The 20753-nt window shown below is 42.4% G+C and overlaps 1 protein-coding gene across 1 annotated transcript in view; it reads right to left on the bottom strand.

Annotated features, from left to right (window-relative positions):
- Nucleotides 1-20753, bottom strand: part of Sntb1 (syntrophin beta 1) — a 255315-nt gene that overhangs the window by 23486 nt on the left and 211076 nt on the right. The window contains exon 5 of the mRNA XM_042265484.2: nucleotides 11929-12068. Coding sequence (XP_042121418.1) covers nucleotides 11929-12068 — 140 coding nt within the window. The remainder of the gene's footprint in view (nucleotides 1-11928; nucleotides 12069-20753) is intronic.

The following is a 20753-nucleotide window of genomic DNA, read 5'->3' as shown; positions in this document are numbered from 1 at the left end:
TTAGCCACCTACCTGCAGTATTGCAGCATGTGGCATTCAGAGCTAACCTTATGATATGGGTCTTCCACTTCTTTCCACACTTCCTGCCCTCTACAGACCAGCCACCAATTCTTCTTAATCCTGGCCCTCATATCTTAATGATATTAAGACACCAGGTATCTTTGATGCAACAGGATTTCCTGTAGAATGATGTGGGCAAACCTACTCATCAGCCATTCACCCTTTCATTTGAGTTATATTTTCAGATACTAACAATTGCTAGTGTGGTTTACTGAGTGCTCATTTGGCATGTCTCATTCTCTTTTTTTCCTTATAATTTTATTTTTTTATTATTAAGATTTTTTTCATTCATTTTACATGCCAGTCAAAGATCCCACTCTTCCCTCCTCCCCTTACAACCCACCCTCTACTTCCCCTCACAAGAAGGCCAGGCCTCCTATGGGGAGGCACATCCAGTGGAGGCAAGTCCAAGCCCTTCCTCCTGCCTCAAGGCTGCACAAGGTGTCCCACCATAGGTAGTGGTCTCCAAAAAGCCCTTTCATGCACCAGGGATGGATTCTGATCCTACCGCCAGGGGGCCCCCCCAAGCAGATCAAGCTACACAACTGTCTTGCCATGCATAGTGCCTAGTCCAGTCCCATGTAGGCTCCACAGCCGTTGATCCAACTTTCATGAGTTCCCACTAGTTTGGTTTGGTTGTCTCTGCAGGTTTCCCTGTCATGATCTTGATGCCCCTTGCTCATAGAATCCCTCTTCTCTCTCTTTGACTGGACTCCTGGAGCTCTGCCTGGTGTTTGGCTGTGGATCTCTGTATCTGCCTCCATCAGTCACTGGGGAAAAGCTCTGTGATGGGCATGTCTCATTCTTATGCTTTACATTTACATATATAATCTCAATTAGTCTTAGAAATAAGTGTGGGAAGCAGATATTACTGCCCTATCACACAGATGAAGAAACTTGGATGTTGAGGCATGACGAGAATTTCCCCAAGAACATATTATAAGCGAGGCCTCCAGATTCATTCAACTCCTGGTCTGTCTAAATCCAAAGTCAGTCAGCACTTTGAAGGCTGGGATCATGAGTTGGAGGCTAACCTAAGCTAAATAGTGAGTTCCCTGTCTGCCCAGAGGCACTCATGGTTTTGTAGGCAGGAGGGCAGGAGCCAGAAACCAAAGAGTGTGCCAGGCCCAGATGGAATGGCAGCAGGAAGAAGGCACACCTCACACTTGACCATTTGACTGGGTACAATCTACACCCTAGAGCCTTTAATCCTTTTACACCACCCTAGGGCAGACCCATGGAATATGCCACATTCCCAAAGAATGAGCATGCCTTCCAGGCTGAGCATGAACACCATAGTCTGTTTCTAATTTAACATTTCACAAGTGCAATTGGTCACATTCCCAGCGGTAAGAGTTTCTTAACTTTTGAAAGTTGGCCTGAGGCTACAACTACTTTTAGCATTTAGAAACCAAGTTTATTCCTAAGGCAACAACGCCTACCCAGCATGCTTGGTAGCAACGTTCCATCTTCCTGGCTCCCAGGTGACATGAAAACAGAGAAGTGCGAACTCATCATTTCCTCCTTTGACTACCCCAGACCCTTCCGTCAGGCCCACAGGCCAGCACGCCTGGCTCATGGCTGTGTCATTCTCTTTGCAAGCTTTGTGTTTCCAAACTTCTGGCAACCACTGGGACTGGGTGAGCAGAATTTCTTCATTAAACCTTCTTAGAATTCCAGAAAAAAAAAAAAACGGTGACCTTAATCCTCACTCTCTGTAGACTCATATGATTTACCGATTATAACAAGAATAATATTAATAATAAAACCACCCATACTCCTAGTCCATGTGGGTAAGTGGATCTTTAGAAAAAATACTCAGCAATCTCAAACAAACTTTAGCTAAGGCAAATATGTTTTCCCAGGGACTCGTAAAAAGTGGAGGGGCGAGAATAGCTAAAATCACAGCACGTTTGCAAATGTCCTGAGTGTGTTGTTTGTTGGAAGTTGGAGGTGCCTTGTCAATTCCCCAAGCCAAGATGACAGAGAAGGTTGTCAGTAGGAGTGATGACCCCTTGTAAACTTCTTCGCATGTCGATAGACACCAAGAACATGCTATGAGCACTTCCGGTACCACTACTATGAAAAACAATCAGATTTTCATCTTCAATATATATATATATATATATATATATATATATATATATATATATATATATATATATATATATATAAAACCTATGTCTGAGTCTTTAAAAAAACTCAACCAAATTAATCAACTATGAATTGGGTGAAGAAGTAACTCAATTCTGAAGAGACCACTTGCCTATTGATTGTGGTGCCAGCTAGTCTCCCTGTGTGTGAAGGAAGACAGTACCTGTGACAGTCTGAACGATGCTCCCCAGGACTGCTAAGGGGAAGAGAGGAGCCTTGAAGTGACTTGTGCCATATACTATGTTAAATAAGGCTTTTTGGGTCATTGCTCTGAGCAAAGCGGTGAATGCATGAGTGAATTGTGCACCTTTTTAAATTCATACACTGAAGTCTTCACTGCCTTAGTGTGGCTGACCATGTCTTGAATTAGGACTTCTAAGGAGCTAATTCAGGTAAATATGGTCATAAAGAATGGGCCCCAATCCTCCTATGGAGAGTCACAGAGGAATTGTGTCTTGGTACATGGTCTCCAGATGTGTACCAAGAAGAGAATCATCACCAGAACAACTACACCAGCACCCTCCCCCTGGACTTCCAGCCTCTGGGATTCTAGGAAAATGATTTCCCCAGTCTATCTGCAGGTTGAACACTCCTTATCAAAAACTCCAAACTGAACTTTGTAAGCACTAACACGACGTCACAAGTAGAAAATTCCACATTGTGATCATGAAACAGTTTCATGCACAAAACTATTGTGTGGAGTTCCATTTAGGCTGTGTGGATAAGATATACATACAACATAAATGAATTTCCTGCCACCTCCCCTAAATATCATATAATTGATACATAAATGTTACCAATCCTGAGTTTACATAACAATTAATTATATTGTGACTGTCCTGCTGTGGTAGACATTATTAACCATCTTTCTTTTTTTTCTTCAGACAAGGAACTTGAAAGAAGTAACCAGCTCAGAATCACACAGACTTTAAACAGGGCTTGACTGTACACCCTGAGTCTGAATCCAGGTCTGTCAAACCATTCACCTCTCTGCCAGCAAATACAACTAGTTTATGGAAGTATTCTTAAAGGGACTTTTCATCATTTATTAATTTTCAGTTAGCATGCAAAACATGGGCTTCCTTTGAGCCTTTGTGTGCATATCCTCAAGACATGCTCATAATCACAAACCCTGCTCCTCTATCTCAGGCTCTCCCCTCCGCTTTCTTCCCAAATAATAAAATCTAAATTCTGCATATGAGAGGAGAAAGAATATTTTTGAGACTTTGTGTTTCCTTAGTTTTACTTTTTACTTTTTTGATAATTAGCTTTTAAAAGCTGTCTTGGGTAGTGCTATGGAGACTGATCACCTGTAAAGTTCAGGTGATCACAAGTTGGCAGTGTTTTAAAAAGGTAGCGATATACTTGTGAACACCAAGTAGAGAAAGGGTTAAAAATAATGTTTGAGCACTTACCATGTGTCAATCCTACTCTAAGAAATTTACATTGACATGATAATCATCATTGCAACCAATCAGGTAGGTGTAGACAGTGCTTCTCAAATTACAGACGAATTATATAAGGCAAAAAGATAAGAAACTTGCCTAAAGTTACAGAGCTGGTATTTGAGGGCAGATCGTAAACTGCTAGAATCTGTGACCTGGAAGGAGCATTGGTGTGATGAGACAATACACAAACAATTAGTAGTGAGCCGAGGAAGACTGCAACAGATACCAACAGAAATTGACCTGTTACCACCCACAACTACATCTTCACTTTGCACTGGGACCCAAGCAAGGCACCACTTTCTTTCATTATGAGATTGAGTGACAGGAATTGCATGATCTCAAACTGCGAGCCACCACCACCACCACCAGCAGCAGCAACAACAACAACAAATCCCACCTTCTTATTTGACATTTGGTCCCCAAAAGAAAGAAGTATCCAATGCAGGAGAGAAACAAAAGATTTACTTCATGAATAAGAAGTTAGCGAAGCAGTCTACATTTCCAAGCTGGGGTAGCCGCCACAAGGAGGAACCCCATTTTTCTCTAGCTCCCACCCCCACTGCTTCCAGAAATGATTCTGCTGAGAAACTGAAAGAGTCAGCCCAGCCCCCTCTCCACCTCTAAGAGTCTGTTTTGTGTGCAATCAGAGAGCAGCTCCAGTTACCCCTGGAGGGAACCCTGACTTCCATGGCTCATTTGGAAGCTCTGCATGGATCTGAATAGAGGCCCCATCTCCTGAGTCAACAGGGAGGGGAATGGGCTTTGTTTTCATTGTCTAGTTTATGAAAGTCTTCACATGGAGTTTCCAGAGAGAAGCTGAACAGGAAAAATGACCTACAGTGGCTGGTATCCAAGGCAAAAGTCTATTAAAAACCTATTTCTCCAGAGCACATTGTCCCATGGGCTTTATAGCAAAGACATCCCACTGAGTGCATTTAACAAATGAGGGCTCTGAGAGATAGGAGGGTTGGTTAGCCTGGAGGTAGGCACTGTTATGGAAGAAGAGAGACTAAGATGAAAATTCTTTGCTCTTACAGTTCTGACTACCACTCAGGAGCACATAGTGAGATGCCTGCTAGCTGGAGGGGATGAAGTGGGAATGAACTGAGCCACCTTGACATCCTGAACACCCCAACTGCCAGATGGAGGGAGTTTCCGAGTAATATGCATGGCCCTGACTTTATTCTTGCATGTAGGTAGGTCTTGTACATGTACAGAATGAATTCCATTTTGCACCTCAGTGGTTAGCCTGTGCTAGTTGGGAGGATGATGGTGAGTTGAGGAAGCATGTCCTGCCACTGGCTCTCCTTTAAGATTAGTGGTAGACTCCAATATTTTAATATCGTGTTCTGTTCTAACCAACTACATTTATACACTTTAAGAGTTTTTCCATTTTCATTCTCACACCAGATAAAGGTCTATGGCTTTACATTTCTTTCTGTGGTTTGCTCACAATCCATCCCTGGCATTTGTGAACCTGCATCACATCTTTTTGTCAACCTTGCCATGGAAGCTTCTCACGTCCCACACCCTGTTTCTGAGAATCGACCTTTCCTTCTGGAGACTTTGCTTTTAAGGACCATCTGTCATCTGTCTGTTTCTTTGGCAATGGCCCTGACCATGGAGCTGCTGTGCCTGCTTATGCAGCCAGTATTAAGACCCCCCCAAAGGTGATAGCTATCCAGCATCCTTAGTTGCTGAAGGACTCCTTGGGGGAGGGGCAAGGCTGCTAACTGAGCTGAGTCGGGACAAACTCTGAAGGAGTCATGTACCAGTGCTCCTCGACTTACAGTGGGATTGAAAACTGATAAACCTACCCTACACCAAAAATATCAAGTCAACAACTCACTGATTATATTTACCCTACTTAACACCATAACTTAGCAATATAGGACACTGTTGTTTCTGCCAAGGTATAACTTTTCAGCATTATCATAATGTCAAAAAGTCAAGGCTGAGCCGGGCGGTGGTGGCGCACGCCTTTAATCTCAGCATTTGGGAGGCAGAGGCATGAAGATCTCTGTGAATTCGAGGCCATCCTGGGTGACAGAGTGAGCTCCAGGAAAGGCACAAAGCTACACAGAGAAACCCTGTCTCAAAAAAAAAAAAAAAAAAAAAAAGTCGAGGCTGAGCTGCCAGAAGTCAGACATTGTGTGTATAACAGTGTATATACTCTAGGAATAGGTATGTGCTCTGGCCGATAGAGCTTTCAGTAGTCTGGGGAACCTCTTGGACATGTGCTGTCTATCATGGTAGCCACTAGTTACATATGGTTTTTGAGTGCTTGAATGTATTTATTAAGATAGAAAGCACACTTTTAGTTTTATTTACATTTAATTTGCTGATGTATGCATAAGAGGCTAGTGGTTGTCATGTTGGAGGGGGAAGCCTTAGAGTTCTCTGTGGGGTCAGGTGGAGGCTGGGAAACTATATCCAGTGCACCTTGGTGGCTCCTGGTCCATCTTATCCCTGCTTCCTGGTTCTCCTTAGTTTAATACTTCCTTCCACTCACTCACTGTCTCCTTTTCCACCTCTAGGGAGACAGGCCTATGTGAAACCTCTTTAGGCCTTCCAAGTTCACCAAGTCACATTGTTGCTGCGATTGGTCTCATTCTGGAAGAGTTGAAAGTGACCACTGGGAAATGACTATGTCTCCCAAGACTCTGTACTCTCACAGAAATGTGGTTTTATTTTTTTTTTGTTTTTTACCTATTTGTTTCTCTTTTCTTCATCATGGAATTGGAACCACTGTCTGAATTCAGCAGTCACCCCTTGACCTTTGTGATTTGTATGCCAAAGGTAAGGATGTCTACTCTGATCGTATCTGTGACTGCTACCTCCTCCAAAGACTCTCAGTGGTCCCCAGGGCTCAGGCTGATAAGAGCACACAGGAATAGTGAAAAGGTTAACTCTGCATTCCACCACCTGAGTGGACCTCCAGTGGTGTGGTACCCTTCTGACCTTGAGCCAGTTCCTTAACCCTTCTGAGCCTTGCTTGGGGTCTGAATCAGGAGGAGATGCTGTGCCACAGGCTTGTGGGATGGATGGATGTAAGAGCTTCAGGGGAGAATAATGTCAAGTGCTGAGCACCTGCCCAGGCCAGATACTAGTTCTTATCTCCATGATCTGGCCATGCCTGGTGCTCTGACCCCACCACACTGCATTATATAGGAAGCAGGGACTCTGTGACTGAATTTCTCTGCTTTCTGGCAAGCCTTGCCCCTTTCTCCAGCTCCCACCATCATTTTCTGATGAGTTCTCTCACTCAGGCTTGACTTCCAACATTATTCTTCAGCCCATCTCCAGACAGTCGTCAGCATCTTGTTGTTGTATTCGGTCTAAATAGTTCCTTGGATACTGCTGCCCATCAATATATTTGTTCCGTGAGTTTGAACTTTATTTCACCTCTTTAGTTTGTGACTTAATTACAATTTCTGGCACATAACACATGGATTATGAATGTTGAGGAATGAATGAATGAATGAATGAACGAACGAAAGAAAAAGTGTCACCACTGATCATGGTTTCCATAAGTTATGAGGAGGAATCTGATAAATGAGCTGCAGTTAGTTTTATTTCCATGTTTCCCGAGAGTTACCTAGAAACTACCCTATTTGCATTGTTTTTACTCTGTTTGTAAATAGCTCCCAAATAAATCACACACAGAGGCTTATTATTACATATAAATGCCCGGCTTTAGCTTGGCTTGTTTCCAGCTGGCTTTACTTATCTTTAAATTATCCCATTTACCTTTTGCCTCTGGGCTTTTCCCGTTCTCTAACTTCCGTAAATCTTATTCTTACTCCATGGCTTTCTGTGTAGCTGGGTGGCTGGCCCCTGGAGTCCTCCTCCTTCTCTGGCTACTTTTTTTTTTTTTACCCCCAGATTTCTCCTTCTTTATATTCTCTTCTCCTGCCAGCCTCACCTATCCTTTTTCCTGCCTTTCTATTGGCCATTCAGTTCTTTATTGGACCATCAGGTATTTTAGACAGGCACAGTAACACAGCTTCACAGAGTCAAACAAATGCAACATAAACAAAAGTGACACACCTTAAAGTAATATTCCCCAACACTGCACTTTCATTCCCGACAATTGCTATGAGAGGTACCCATTCAGTTTCCCTCCGGGTAACTGGAATGGTCTCTATGCTCTAATCTCTCTTTGCTTGCAGCTGCAGGAATTCCTTGGAATGTGAACTTGAGTGCTGTGGATGTGAATTGCATGGTGAAAGTGATGGGCCTGAGTTAGCATGACATATCTCCACCTCTGTGTCAACGTGTTAAGACAATTGCTACAGGCTCATTATAACACTGTACTGTGCCGTAAGAGTCATTCTGCCACAGATTTTGAAGCATGGAAAACTCAATCCTTTTTTATTTTTATACTCATATAGATCTGGATCCTAATCTTCAAAAATCTCCCTGAAATTCATGGGACAAAACCCAAAATTTCTATCTTCAGGTCAACTTTACCGGTGTCCACCATCAACCATGACTGGAAATCAGAAGAATTTCAACTCTAAAAGGGTTGTCGCTGTGATCTATGTTAGCACCTATTCTACTGCTTTGGGTTCCCTTTCCTGTAGAGAAGCTTTGACTATAATTGTTGTTAGGGCACCTGCCATGTGTCTCTCTCAAGACAGATGCCCAAAGCTTAGATGTGCTCTGATGAGTCTGCTGGACCAAACTTCAAAAGAAGCCTTCCCCACATTGTCCAATAGTTCACCCAACAGATCACCAAGGAGGCCCTGGTTTACTGGCAGGGACTATGTCAGGAAGATGACAATTATGTTCACACATCCAACTTCTAAGAGGAAATCACAGTGCCACATAAGGAACTGAGCCAGACCACTGTCACAAACCAGGCAGAGGAAGAGCTGGCAGCAGAAGCCAGGCCAGGGAATTTTCAGCGACTTCAAGGCAACACCCAAGTTTCATTTACTGTTTTCTAAGGACACAGGCCTTTAAGGAAGAGGATATAACTGCGATGCACTTTGACCTCATTTCATGACATGGCTGGGAGCAATCATGCTGCAATGAATATGGAGTCTAACTATCTCTTTGAGATACCAGCCTTAATTTCTTTAAATACATCTCCAGGAGTGAGATTGCTAGGTCAAATGATGGCTTTATTTTAACTTCTAGAGAACTCTCCACACTTTTTCATAGTGGCTGCCTCCTTTTGTGGCCCCGGAAATAGTGAGCAAAGGCTCCTTATCCCCATATTAAAAATGATTTTTATTTTTATACTTTTTAATAATAGCCATCACTAAGGACTAGTGATGTTGAGCTATTTTTACACATACCTGCTGTCTATTTATGTATCTTCTGGGAAATGTCTCTTGGGGTTTATAGCTCATTTTCTAATCAAGGCCTCTGTGTGTGTATGTATGTGTGTGTGTGTTGTAGTTGTTATTGAGATGTAAGACCTCCTTGTATATTGAGTTCTGAGTATCACCCTTTTGTCAGATATGTGGTTTTCAAATCTTTCCCCACTTCCTGTAGGCTTATTTTGTGGTTTCATTTGCCATTCAGAAACTCTTTAGTTTGTTGTGATCCTATTTATCTAATTTTGCTTTTTGTTACATCCAAAAAAGTATTGCTAAGTTCACTGTCAAGAAGGTTTTCTCCTAGGGGTTTCTGGATTTCAGATTTTACTTTTAAATATGCTCCTAATCTCTTTTGAGTTGATTTTTCTATGTGGTTTGAGATAAGGGACCAATTTCATTCTTTTGCATATGGATATCCATTTTTCCCGGAACCATTTATTGAAATGATCATGCTCTCCCCATATGTCTTCTCTTCTTGGTAGCCTTGCCAAAGATCAATTGACTGTAAATGGGCAGATCTATTTCTCTATTGTTTTCTATAAGCATCCATGTTACTGTGTCAGCATCGTTCGCTTTTGGTTACCACTAGCTTACTTATGTACTTGAATTCAGCAAATATGAGGTCTCCAAATGTTCCTCTGTAAGGAAAATATAATGTGATGTGATATGATGTGGTGTGTGTGCGTATGTGTGTGTGTGTGTGTGTGTGTGTGTGTGTGTGTGTGTGTGTGTGTGTGTAAATAATTGAATGTTATTCTGTTTTAGAAAAAAATTCAGCTAAGTCAAATAAGTCAGAAACAGAAGGACAAATGCTACATGATTCAACTTATGTGCAGACTCTAAAATGCCAAACTCATAGAGTTTCATGATTGTTACCAGGAGTTGAGGAGAGGAAGAAACTGGTAGGTTTTGACCAAAAAAATACAAGGTTTCCATCATGCAAAATAAAAAGAGTGGGGGGGAGCTTCCTGGAGGTGGTAAATTTGCAGTATGGCATTGATTGTGGTGATGGTTTTGTGAATATGAACATCCCTCTGCATTCACCCAATTATATACATTATGCATATAGCTTTTTGTTTGTCAATCCCAGCCCAGTGAGGTGGTCTAAGAAAAGGTATAATTCACATGAGTAGCTAGTATACAGTAAACAGTCCAAGAAACAGAATGAGGTGGTCCCACTTCCACGGGAACATCACCCACATCAGGAGGAACTTCTTTAGAGAAACTCTCATAAGCATAATGGACATTTGCATAGGCTATTTGCTGTGTTGCCAAGTAAAGACCCTTGCTTGATGATTACATTTGGACCCCAAGACTGGAAACACATAAATCTAGATCATTTCCAAGGGGGATAGGATGGGTATCCAGAAAAATTTCAAGTCTGGGACATCACACAAATGATTTGGTTCCTTAATGACAGATGGGTATTCTGTTGTCTCCATGTTGCCTTGTTTAATAACAGATAGTAACTTACCCAGCTAAACATGCGGCACAGCCATACCTGATGGGAATGGCAGAAGTCAAAAAGCCAGCACAGCTGATTGACCAAGATCAGCAAAGCTGAGCCACATGATAGCTGCCATGCCACCTTTGGTTTTCCTCTCCACCTGTTGCATACTTGGGAGACTTTTAATATTTGTACAATTTAGGGATATTGGATTGATGGAAAATTTCTTATGAATCATCTATGCCTTCTCTCAGGAGTACTGCTTCTAAGCTTATCCAGGAAAGTCCTGAACATACTGCCCCTCCCACTTTTAGGGAGATATCCTTATCTACTTGAAAGTCTTCCTTACGCCTTGGAGGTTGTGACACACATGAAGAAGCCAGATGTCTCTTTATGAGGCTATGAGATATTCTTGAAACATCTGTCCCTGGACTTACTCAGGAACAAGATAATCAAAACAAAGTAAACTTAAAAAGGTCAACAAGATTCAGTGGGCTAGAGGAGTTGACCACAGATGAGACTGCCAGCCTCTCCCTGCTACACACTCAGACAATTACATGGCATATACAGCAACAAAGTTAGATCGGCTGAAGTTACCTCTGCCTTATACAGAGACTTACATTGATGAGCAAAGAATGGAGTGGAAAGATGATAAAAGAATGAGATGTCAGGACTTCCCTTTCTTAGGAAATTTAGCACATGCAGAGCCACTGTGGTATTATATGACCAAGGAACAACAGAATGCCAGGATAAGACACATAAACAAATTCTATAAATATATAAAATATAAACATTGTATTATGCCAGAATTTAAGTAATAACTGTAGCAGCTTGGGCACTGTGATCATTAAGAGGTAATAATATACTGCTTGGGACATGGCAAAATGCCTGGGCTGTCTTGAAGGATTTTGTGTTGGTTTAGTGTTCTTGTAACCACAAAAGCTACTAGCCTGAGAACTGGTTGTCATATGCCTCTAGATTCTTAAAAATTGTGTTATAGGGTTAATGAGTAAAAATGATAATCCTGTTATCATTTATTAATGATGTCAAAACTTGAGGGAAAATGATTGAAAATGATAACTCTGTTCTGTCACAGTTTGTTAGTGATGACTAAAAGATGAGCAAGAGGAAGTGAAACACATGTCCAAAACTGAAAATGATATAATCTGTGTTTTGGAACAACATGAATCTATCCCTGCTTATTGAATTCTGTATAAATAAAGAAGCACTCTGCTGCTAGTCAGTCAGGCTGCAAGATTCTCACCACCACCATGGCTTGGCTCATCTCCTTCCCTCGCCAGCTCCTTACATCCTCTGCTGGGACCTGTCCACTGCCAGGATGGCTCCCAGCAAATGTGTACCTATATTCTTAAGGAGCTCTCAGCCCTGGGCATATGTTAGACAACATTTGAATATATTGAAATAATTATAATTGATTAAAACACCATCAAGCCTGCAACACATCTCCCAAACCCACAGTCCAGGCTACCTGGTGGCAAGAAGTGGATATGAATGCACCGGGCTGAACCAGGCTTCCTTTCTTCGTGGCATGCTGTCGTAGATTAAAAGATCTTTCTCAGTCAGAACAACGAGGGCTGCTTTCCACTGTTTCTCACTCTCTCCTGGCACCTGAAACGGAAAGCAGAGAACTGTGAAACAGCTGGAGTACAAGGATGAGTGGGAAAAGAGACATCAGCATCCCTTCAATTAGAGAACCAAACAAAATGAGTGTCTCTGGTTCAGGCTTCGATAGTAGAAATGTATAGTGTGAAATAACTATAAATAACTATAAAGAAATAAACTATAAAGAAAATACTATAATGAAGAAATAACTATAGCGTGATCCTAGTGACTCCTGATCACTGAAAGTATCTGATACCAGGGGCCTGGTATGTGCTATCTGCACCATCAAGAAAGAGCACAGCTGCTGCACATCTGCCATTGGTTCTCACCTGTCAGTCAGCGCTCAATCTTTATTGCATGGTGGGAGGTAAATGCTTGGGGGAATCAGCACTCTCATTTTATGCTCTGGCACAGCACATTTATTATGAAAAAATTTGAACATATATCCAAAGACACTGAAAAATATTCTGCAGAGGCACATGTCTCCTCATTTGGGCATGAGAAAGGCAGTCTCTTAAGTCTTGCTCTTAAACCACTCCTGTGACTTAAGCATCACTTCAGAATTTCTCTTCTTCCACTGACTATTCAGTAACACTCAATGCAGAATACTTACTTAGGTCAAGGGCTAGGATGACTGACTAGCAACAGGACAGCAAGCATCAGTTGGATAATTGGACCAGATGCATTTCTGCATCCCTTCCATTGCTGAGACCGGCAGAGATCACCATTCCTTTTGGGCCCAGTGTTGATTCCCCTGAACTTAAATGCTCTTCTGTGCATGAAAGGGCCCTTTGTCCAGTTTGATTCTGGAGACCCAGATTAAGCTTGTTGAGAATTCGGAATCTCAGGCCCACCCAGATGTGCATTTATTGGGATGTGCAGATGACGTGTATGCTCCTTAAAGATTAAGAAGCACTGCTCCAGATTAGGTCAAAGACTGTCTTTGACAGTGATAAGCTTGTCAGTACAGAGAGGGGTCTCATAAACCAATACTCAAGGTCTAGTAAGAACTCAAAGAAACCTTGCAGTGAGCTAAATTCATATGACAGTTCATTCCCCCACCTTGCATTCTTTTAAGGTATTTATTTATTTATTCATTTATTTATTTGTTATACCCATGTAATATTTAGCACGCAAGCAGAGGTTAGAGGAGAGTTTGCAGGGGTCAGTTCTCTCCCTCTGCCATGTGGGTTCTGGAGATCAAATTTAGGTTAGAGGAAAGCACCTTCACCTGTTCAGCCATCTTGTCTCTCTGACCCTTTCATTCTAATCACACACACACACACACACACACACACACACACACACACACACACACACACATTATATAATCTACAAATCTACAATATATATTATTATATATATATTTTTCTTGGGACAGATTCTCACCTAGGCTGGGTCTTCCTGCCCCAGCCTTTTAAGGGTTGTGATGACAGGCTTACCCTACCAGGCCTGGCTTCATTGTCATATTAAGTGCTAGAGTGAAATCTGCACAGAGTAGGAGGCACATACATGTCGCTGTTTTTTCACACCAGCACTATGGCCCGTGCATTAGTCATGAGTGACCAAAGTAGAGAAAATGTGCAACTTGGTGCTGGGGTTGAAGGTTCTAACTTCTCTGGGTGGCGTGAGGACAGTTCTGGTGTTCCTGAGTCGTGTATCTTTGGGGGTTCTCACTCCTGCTGCTTCTGTGTCCTTGCTGGCAAACACATGTACACTAGAGGTGAGCAATGTTGATTCTGCAGCTGGGAAACCAGAGCATACATCCTGCTCCAGAGCAGGCTAGCTGCCAGTCATCCAATTCCTTTGAATTTTAGCTTCTGCGTCTATAAAATGGCAACTATTAGCATCCATCGCAGAAGATGGTGTGAAGATAGATGAGTTGAGTTAAAATCTGTAGAAGGCTTAATGCGGTACAGAGCAAGCACCAGGGAGATACCTTCTGAGTAGCTCTGACTCCCGATGCTACTCAGGAGATTAAATGGGACAGTGAGTGTGATGTGCTTAGCAGCTGGCAGATGGTAAATAGAGATATTGTGGTGGGCCCACCTTATCTTAAACAAAAATCATTTTGAAAAGGTGTTCCTTGGAAACGGAATGAATATAATGAAGACAATGTCTTTCCTTGGGAAAAAAATTATAAGATAAATCAACAATACCTTTTATACCAATAATTTAAATATCTTCTCTCTTCTTTTCCAAAGACCCCTTCACAGAAAGAACTCGTCTTCAGTTTTCAATACACTGCCTTGCATCAATTCCAAACAAAAGCTTGCTTTCTAAAGAGCATCCCCATCTTAATATTTGTAAAGCTGTTTATACTCGAATGTGAATGACTGACTGCTGGCTCATCTTCTCTCCCTGTGTATATTTTATACAAACTAAAAATATCTACCTTTATCTTATTGATTTTGTAAGACTTTCCCACAACAGAGCAAGAACATCTGCAAAAGATCAAAATAGATTGAGAAGGAGAAGTACCAGTCTTCACAAGGTGAATAAGCTATATATCTGGAGGCAATAAGTTGTGGTAGGGGGAGGGGACTGAAATAAATTTTTCCAGCTTCTACATTAAACCTAGTAAATTACTTTTCCAGATCATTAAGTAGGACTGAAGAAGTTACAAAATGATCCTCCCAGTGTGGCTATCTTACTTACTAGTCAGATCTGATCCATTAATGCTGACCGCAATCAGTCATTTAAATGTGAACATGAAAAAAAAATCACAATTCTTCAGAGACAATTGGAAGTTTGCAGAATGAACCTGGGTAGTAAAGATCAATGCTGGCATGCCAACTTCTGCACCCACAGGATCAGTGACACAGCAATGTGTCCAGTGGTATGTGTAGGTTTGAGTCATTCCAAAGCCCTACACATTTTATGGTTTATTCAAGCTATCTATGTAGATCTCTTAAAATCTGCCATGAGAAAACTCTGAAGGGCTATATGTAGTGGGTAGCCGTTCCAACTTTGACCTGGAAATACCACCCCCTTTGAGGCTTCGGATACGTCCCTGACAGCAGCGGCCTCTACAATGTTTTGAATGACGAACTTTTTAATGGCCTTGTCTTTGGGCACACATTGGGCGCAGTTTGTGCAGCGGATTGGCTGCACATGGCCACGGCCCTTTTTGGCCTGACCGTTGTTTTGTCTCTTTCGGGTCTTAGCCTGGAATGGCTACCCACTACAGCTATGTCCCTCCATCCCTCTGTTGTCATGGTAACGATTGACTTTGCAAGAGAAAAAAAAAGCCATAGTAAAGAACAAGATTTTGTGTGCCAGAGAGATGGCATTGTGGATAGACAGGATGGGTAAAGCATTTGCTGTGCAAGTGTGAGGATTTGAGTTCTAATCCCTAGGGCCACACAGAAGCAGAGTAGGCAAGGAAGCCACCTATAATCCCAGCATTTAGAGGGCAGGGCCAAGGAATCTCAGGGATGAGATGGCTAGCTGGACTAGCCAGGTGTACTCCAGGTTCAACAAGACATTCTGCCTCAGTAAATAGAGTAGAGAACAATTGAAGAAGACACCCAATGTCCTTGGGATCATGTGTGTGCCCCCCCATGCATATGCTCCTCGCTAGATATGCCACAGATGTACACACCATACCCATGGAAGGAAAATAGATGGGAGTTTGAAAAACCTAGCTTGTTCTACATGAGCCTTCGACTGAAGTCCTGGAAGCCCAATTGTTGTTATTGTTGTTTGGCTCAAGTGTTTGTGCTGCTGTTCTTGTGACAGCTTGATTTGTGACAGGTTTGCAAACTAGTACCAAGCATGTGAGGGGTGGTGAGAGTGACTAGAAATCATTGTGGCAAGTGAAAGTCTTGGGGCCCCATTCCCAGTGGGTCCCAAAAGTCTGATTCGGGTGTTGCAACCTTTGTAAACTTGGGTCCTCTGTTTTGATTAAATTGGAAGCCATAGAACGTTATGGAAAACACAGGCAGCTGGTGTGGGGTTGTATGCCAGGAGGGTGCAGACTCCTCATTGACTTTAAGTCTTAATCCCACACCCCTCCTATCAATCCTGGAATAGAAGACACTGACCTTGTCACCTATGAAACACAGAACATGCACACTAATCGTTGATTCCAAAATGAAAGTTTTACCAAAAACTTTTGAAGTTATTTCCTTAAAAAAGGTGGTTACTGTTAACACAAATAGTCAGAATCTTCAAGATTAAAGGAATCATTAATAACACCCATGAAGGGCTTAACAAAGTGCCTAGCACAGTAAGCAGGCAAATCCTAGTGTTTGCTAGATTTATTACTACATTAAGTAAGGATAGCAATGTCAGATTCAGGATGTGGGTAGATTAGAACAAGGACTGTTTTCCTTCCCTGACTTAATGTCCCCATTGGCCAAATGACAAGGCAGGTCTGAGTTAGTGATAGTGGCCTTCACAGATCAATGCTCAATCATTTTTAAAGTTAACTTCCTCCCTCCCTCCCTCCCTCCCTCCCTCCCTCCCTCCCTCCCTCCCTCCCTCCCTCCCTCCCTCCCTCCTGTCTTGCCTTCCTTCCTTCCTTCCTTCCTTCCTTCCTTCCTTCCTTCCTTCCTTCCTTCCTTCCTTCCTTCTTTCCTTCCTTCCTTCCTTCGTGCATGTGTGTGTGTGTGTGTGTGTGTGTGTGTGTGTGTGTGTGTGTGTGTTATGTATGTATGCATGTGTCTATACCTGTAGAGGTCAGAGAATAACTTCAGAGAATTACTTCTCTCCTGCCACAATTACCTTACCCACTGAGTCATTTCACCAACCTCAAAGTTAAATTTTTCTTTTTATTTAAAAGTCTCTGCATCAGTCATAAAGAGTGGCGCTTTATCATCCTTTGTTTTGAGTCTCTTTTTCTCTTTCCTCTGCCTCGGTCTTCCCAATACTCATTTTCCACTTCCTGCTTGAGCAGAGGTGGTAGAACAAGCTCATGATCTTTGGAGTCAAGAAAGGCTAGCTTCCAAATCTGGCTCTGCCACTTCCCAGCGGGGGGGATATGAACAGAGTCCTGAACTCCCAGGGAGACTCATCCTCAGAGTCATCACATGCTGAAAATGGCCTCCCGCACACTTTGTGAAGATGAAGTGAGAGAGAGAGAGGTACGGTTAACACTGGAAGTGTTCTCCTGTCCAAGCACCGTACTCCGCACGGCTTCTGGGACTGACCTAACTGGGGCGGTGAGGGAACGAAGAAGGGGCAGACACATGGACACACAGAAAAGCGGGGATCAGGTGGACTGGGCTCTCTGGTGGAGAAGCTGGAGCACCCAGGAAGCGCGGTGTGTTTATCATATAAGCTGAACAGGGAGGCGCGGTTACTACACACAGCTAAACAAGAGGGGTGGGGTTATTATACACAGCTGAACCAAGAGGCAGGTTTAGCCTGTCTCTGTAGGCTCAGTCTATGCAGGGAAGCAGCCTTCCGAGTTTAAACATCTGAAGGAGGAAAGGTATGGTGGATATTTTCTATACACACTATCAGCAATCACATTTGGACCCGAAGAAGGCTTTGCTAACTCTCTAAGCCTCGTCGGGGGAAGGTTTTGCCACTCTGATGGGTGTGGGATCCTTGGCATGGACAATGGCCATGCCGAGGTTAAACTACATACACCCACTGGGGACTTCAATTGCTTCCTACACTTCATGTCTCTCCTTGAAGTTCTTTCTCTCCTACTTAGGCAGCTCAGAAAGGACGGTCCACGTGCCAGGACAGTGACCGACGGCAAGAGGGGAAGCTCTGGAAAAGTGGTTAGCAGCATTTGAATTGGAGATGCCGGTTATCTTGGCTATTTTTCAATTTGTCTGCTTCACCTCAAGTTGCCAGCTGTTTGGAACAAAGGACGAGATACCAGTGTAATAATAATCAGCATTTGTCAACTTCAAAATGCTTCACAGACACCAGGTAATTAACCCATGTACCAACAACTCTCAGGGAAGATGTTAAAGATGGAACACAGGCAAAGCGCTCAGGAAGGCCAGTCACACCTCCAACTTCTTCTAGGCTAAACAATCCATAAGACACAGTGTAAGGAGTCAGAGACGTGGACAGTTAAATGCAAAGGAAAATGAGACGTCAGAAAGTACAACTTGAAATGTAAAGGAAAAGGGGGCACCTGGGGAGATGACTTAGCCAGTACAACACTTGCTGTGGAAACACGAGGACCTGAGTTCAGATTCCCCACACCCAGGTAAAAACCAGATGCGATGTTTGGGCCTGTGATCCTAGTGCAAGGGAGGCAGAAGAGGTAGTTCTGTGGCTCACTGGCCAACTAGTCTGGACAATCAGTGAGCTCCAGGTTCAGTGAAAGATGTTGTCTGAAAAATTAAAGTTAAGAGTGCTAAAAACACCTGATGCTGACTTCTGGCCCCCACATGTACACACACACACACACACACATACACACACATGCACGTGTGCCCTCGTGCACACACACGTGCAGCACACTAGGCACAGAAGACAGGAATAACAACTGGAAAAAGAAGGTACAGGAAAGTTTTGTTCAAACCAAGTATTGATGAGGGTGTGAAGCAACTGAAATTACCATATACTTGGTTGGAATGCATACCTTTGGAAAATAGTTTATAAATTTCTTTGAAAGTTTAACATACATGTATCATTTGATTCAACTACTCACACTTGTGTTGAGTCAAGAGAAATTAAAACATATGACCATATATTTTAATTAACAGTACGTGATGGTTAATTTTCACCGTAACTTGGTGACTGACTTGGAATCATCCAGAAGCCACACCCTTGAGAATGTCTACAATAGTATTTCCAGAGACGTTTAGCTCAGGAGGGAAGACCCATTTGGAATGGGGACGGCACCATCCCATGGGCTGTGGGCCAAGACTGGACGAAAAAGAGATACCACGTGTATGACCAATCGATATCCACCTCTCTCTCCTTCCTGCCTGTGGGCACACTGTGGCCAGCTGCTTCAGGTTCCTGTTGCCATGCCTGCTCCACCACAAAGGGGTGTGAGCCAACATACAACCCTTCCTTCAGCTGCTTCTGACAGGGATTTTCTTCTAACAACAAGAAAAGTAGCTAACATGCCACCCAACCACATAGGGACATTTGTCATAATCTTATTTTAAATATCTCTGTTCCCCAGAACCCAAATGTCTATCAATAGGTGAATATATAATCAAATGCTATATATCTACATAATGGGGAAAGAGGCAAAACAAAAACAAAGAATGATCTATTCATGTGTACTATAACATAGATGAATTCAAATAATTTTGCAGAGTAAAATAAGCCATATCTAAACTATATATGGTATATAACTCCATTTATGTAAAATCTAGAAAATGTAAACTAATCCATAGTACAGTCATTTCTTAAGGGAGAAAAAGAATTAGGTACTTTTGCTTGGAAAAAGCAGCTTCCCAAAGGGTAATACATTACAATAAACTTTTTATTTTCATAAGACATCCACACAGAAGAATTATCCATCAAGAATGGAATTTTAAGTAGTTTTCTTTCATTAGTTTATAATAAACCATGAACAAGCATTGCTAATTTAATTTATTAAATATTATAATAAAACATTTTAAAGAAACACAGCTTCTCCTGAGATTGTTGAGAGGAGGGTACTGATCAAAGACTCGGGTGTTACCATTAATAAACAAGGTCATAAGATCATTGGAATCTTTGGGACCCACAGCACCCTATTCCCAGACTTCTTAGGGAAGAGCAGAGACAGGGAATCCATTCTAAGAAAGGGACTGGAACCCGCTGCATCTGCAGGAGTGTTTATGCCCCTACACACTTGCAAACAGAGCTGATTTCTTATGAACTGTCTTATGGACTGAGTATGGGAAAGTCAGATGCTAATGTACTCCAACAGAGACCTTGGTGGCTCTATTAAGAGTAATGCTGTGCCCTATGGGATTTCATAATGAAGCTAACCTCAGGGAAGAGCACATATCCATTGAGGTAGGCATGCAGCTTGGTTTTACATCTCCTCTCACTGAATGGCATCACAGGAAGATGAGGTGGGGAGCTCAGCAGAGTCGCTACACAGGGCTGTGTCAACGTAGAACTTGGCCTCTCCACACCTGGTCTCATCTGCTTACCACTGATGTCACAGCACATTCTGTGCTTGTTCTTACACACACACACACACACACACACACACACACACACACACACACACACACACACACACATTCTATCTGTATTATTCCATATCCACTTGTGAGTTCAGGATAAATAGTGAAATAGGACTAATACCTCAGACCCTTCTGCCTGAGACTGTGGCTTGTTGTAAGTTTAAGAGGGTCATCCATTAGCTGTCTTCCTGCCACTTAAAAACAGAGTGGCAGCCTTGCTGAGCACTTACTATATATGGGGAGGAGTGATATCCCCCTCCTTTCTGTCCCTCTGCCCACCTTAGTCAAATTAACTTCCCTTCAGGTACAGAGGTATCAGTAACCTGATTATTCCAATCTAGGAACCATATTCAAATCTGTTTTAGCAACAAGCGTAGTTATATTCATCTGTAGCCCTTGTCTATGGTCTGTAACAAGTCTTTCTCTGTCCTGCCAGCCAGTGCCCAAATAATGACATAGAGAGTTATTAATTATGAAAGCTTGCCCTTAGCTTAGGCTTGTCCCAGTAGCTCTTATAACTTAAACTAACCCATTTATATTAATCTACACTTTGCGTCATGACTTTTTACCTTTCTTTCATTTT

This window comes from Peromyscus maniculatus, chromosome 20 (genome assembly GCF_049852395.1).
Source record: "Peromyscus maniculatus bairdii isolate BWxNUB_F1_BW_parent chromosome 20, HU_Pman_BW_mat_3.1, whole genome shotgun sequence".
NCBI classification, from domain to species: domain Eukaryota; kingdom Metazoa; phylum Chordata; class Mammalia; order Rodentia; family Cricetidae; genus Peromyscus; species Peromyscus maniculatus.
This window is presented reverse-complemented; position numbering and strand designations above follow the sequence as displayed.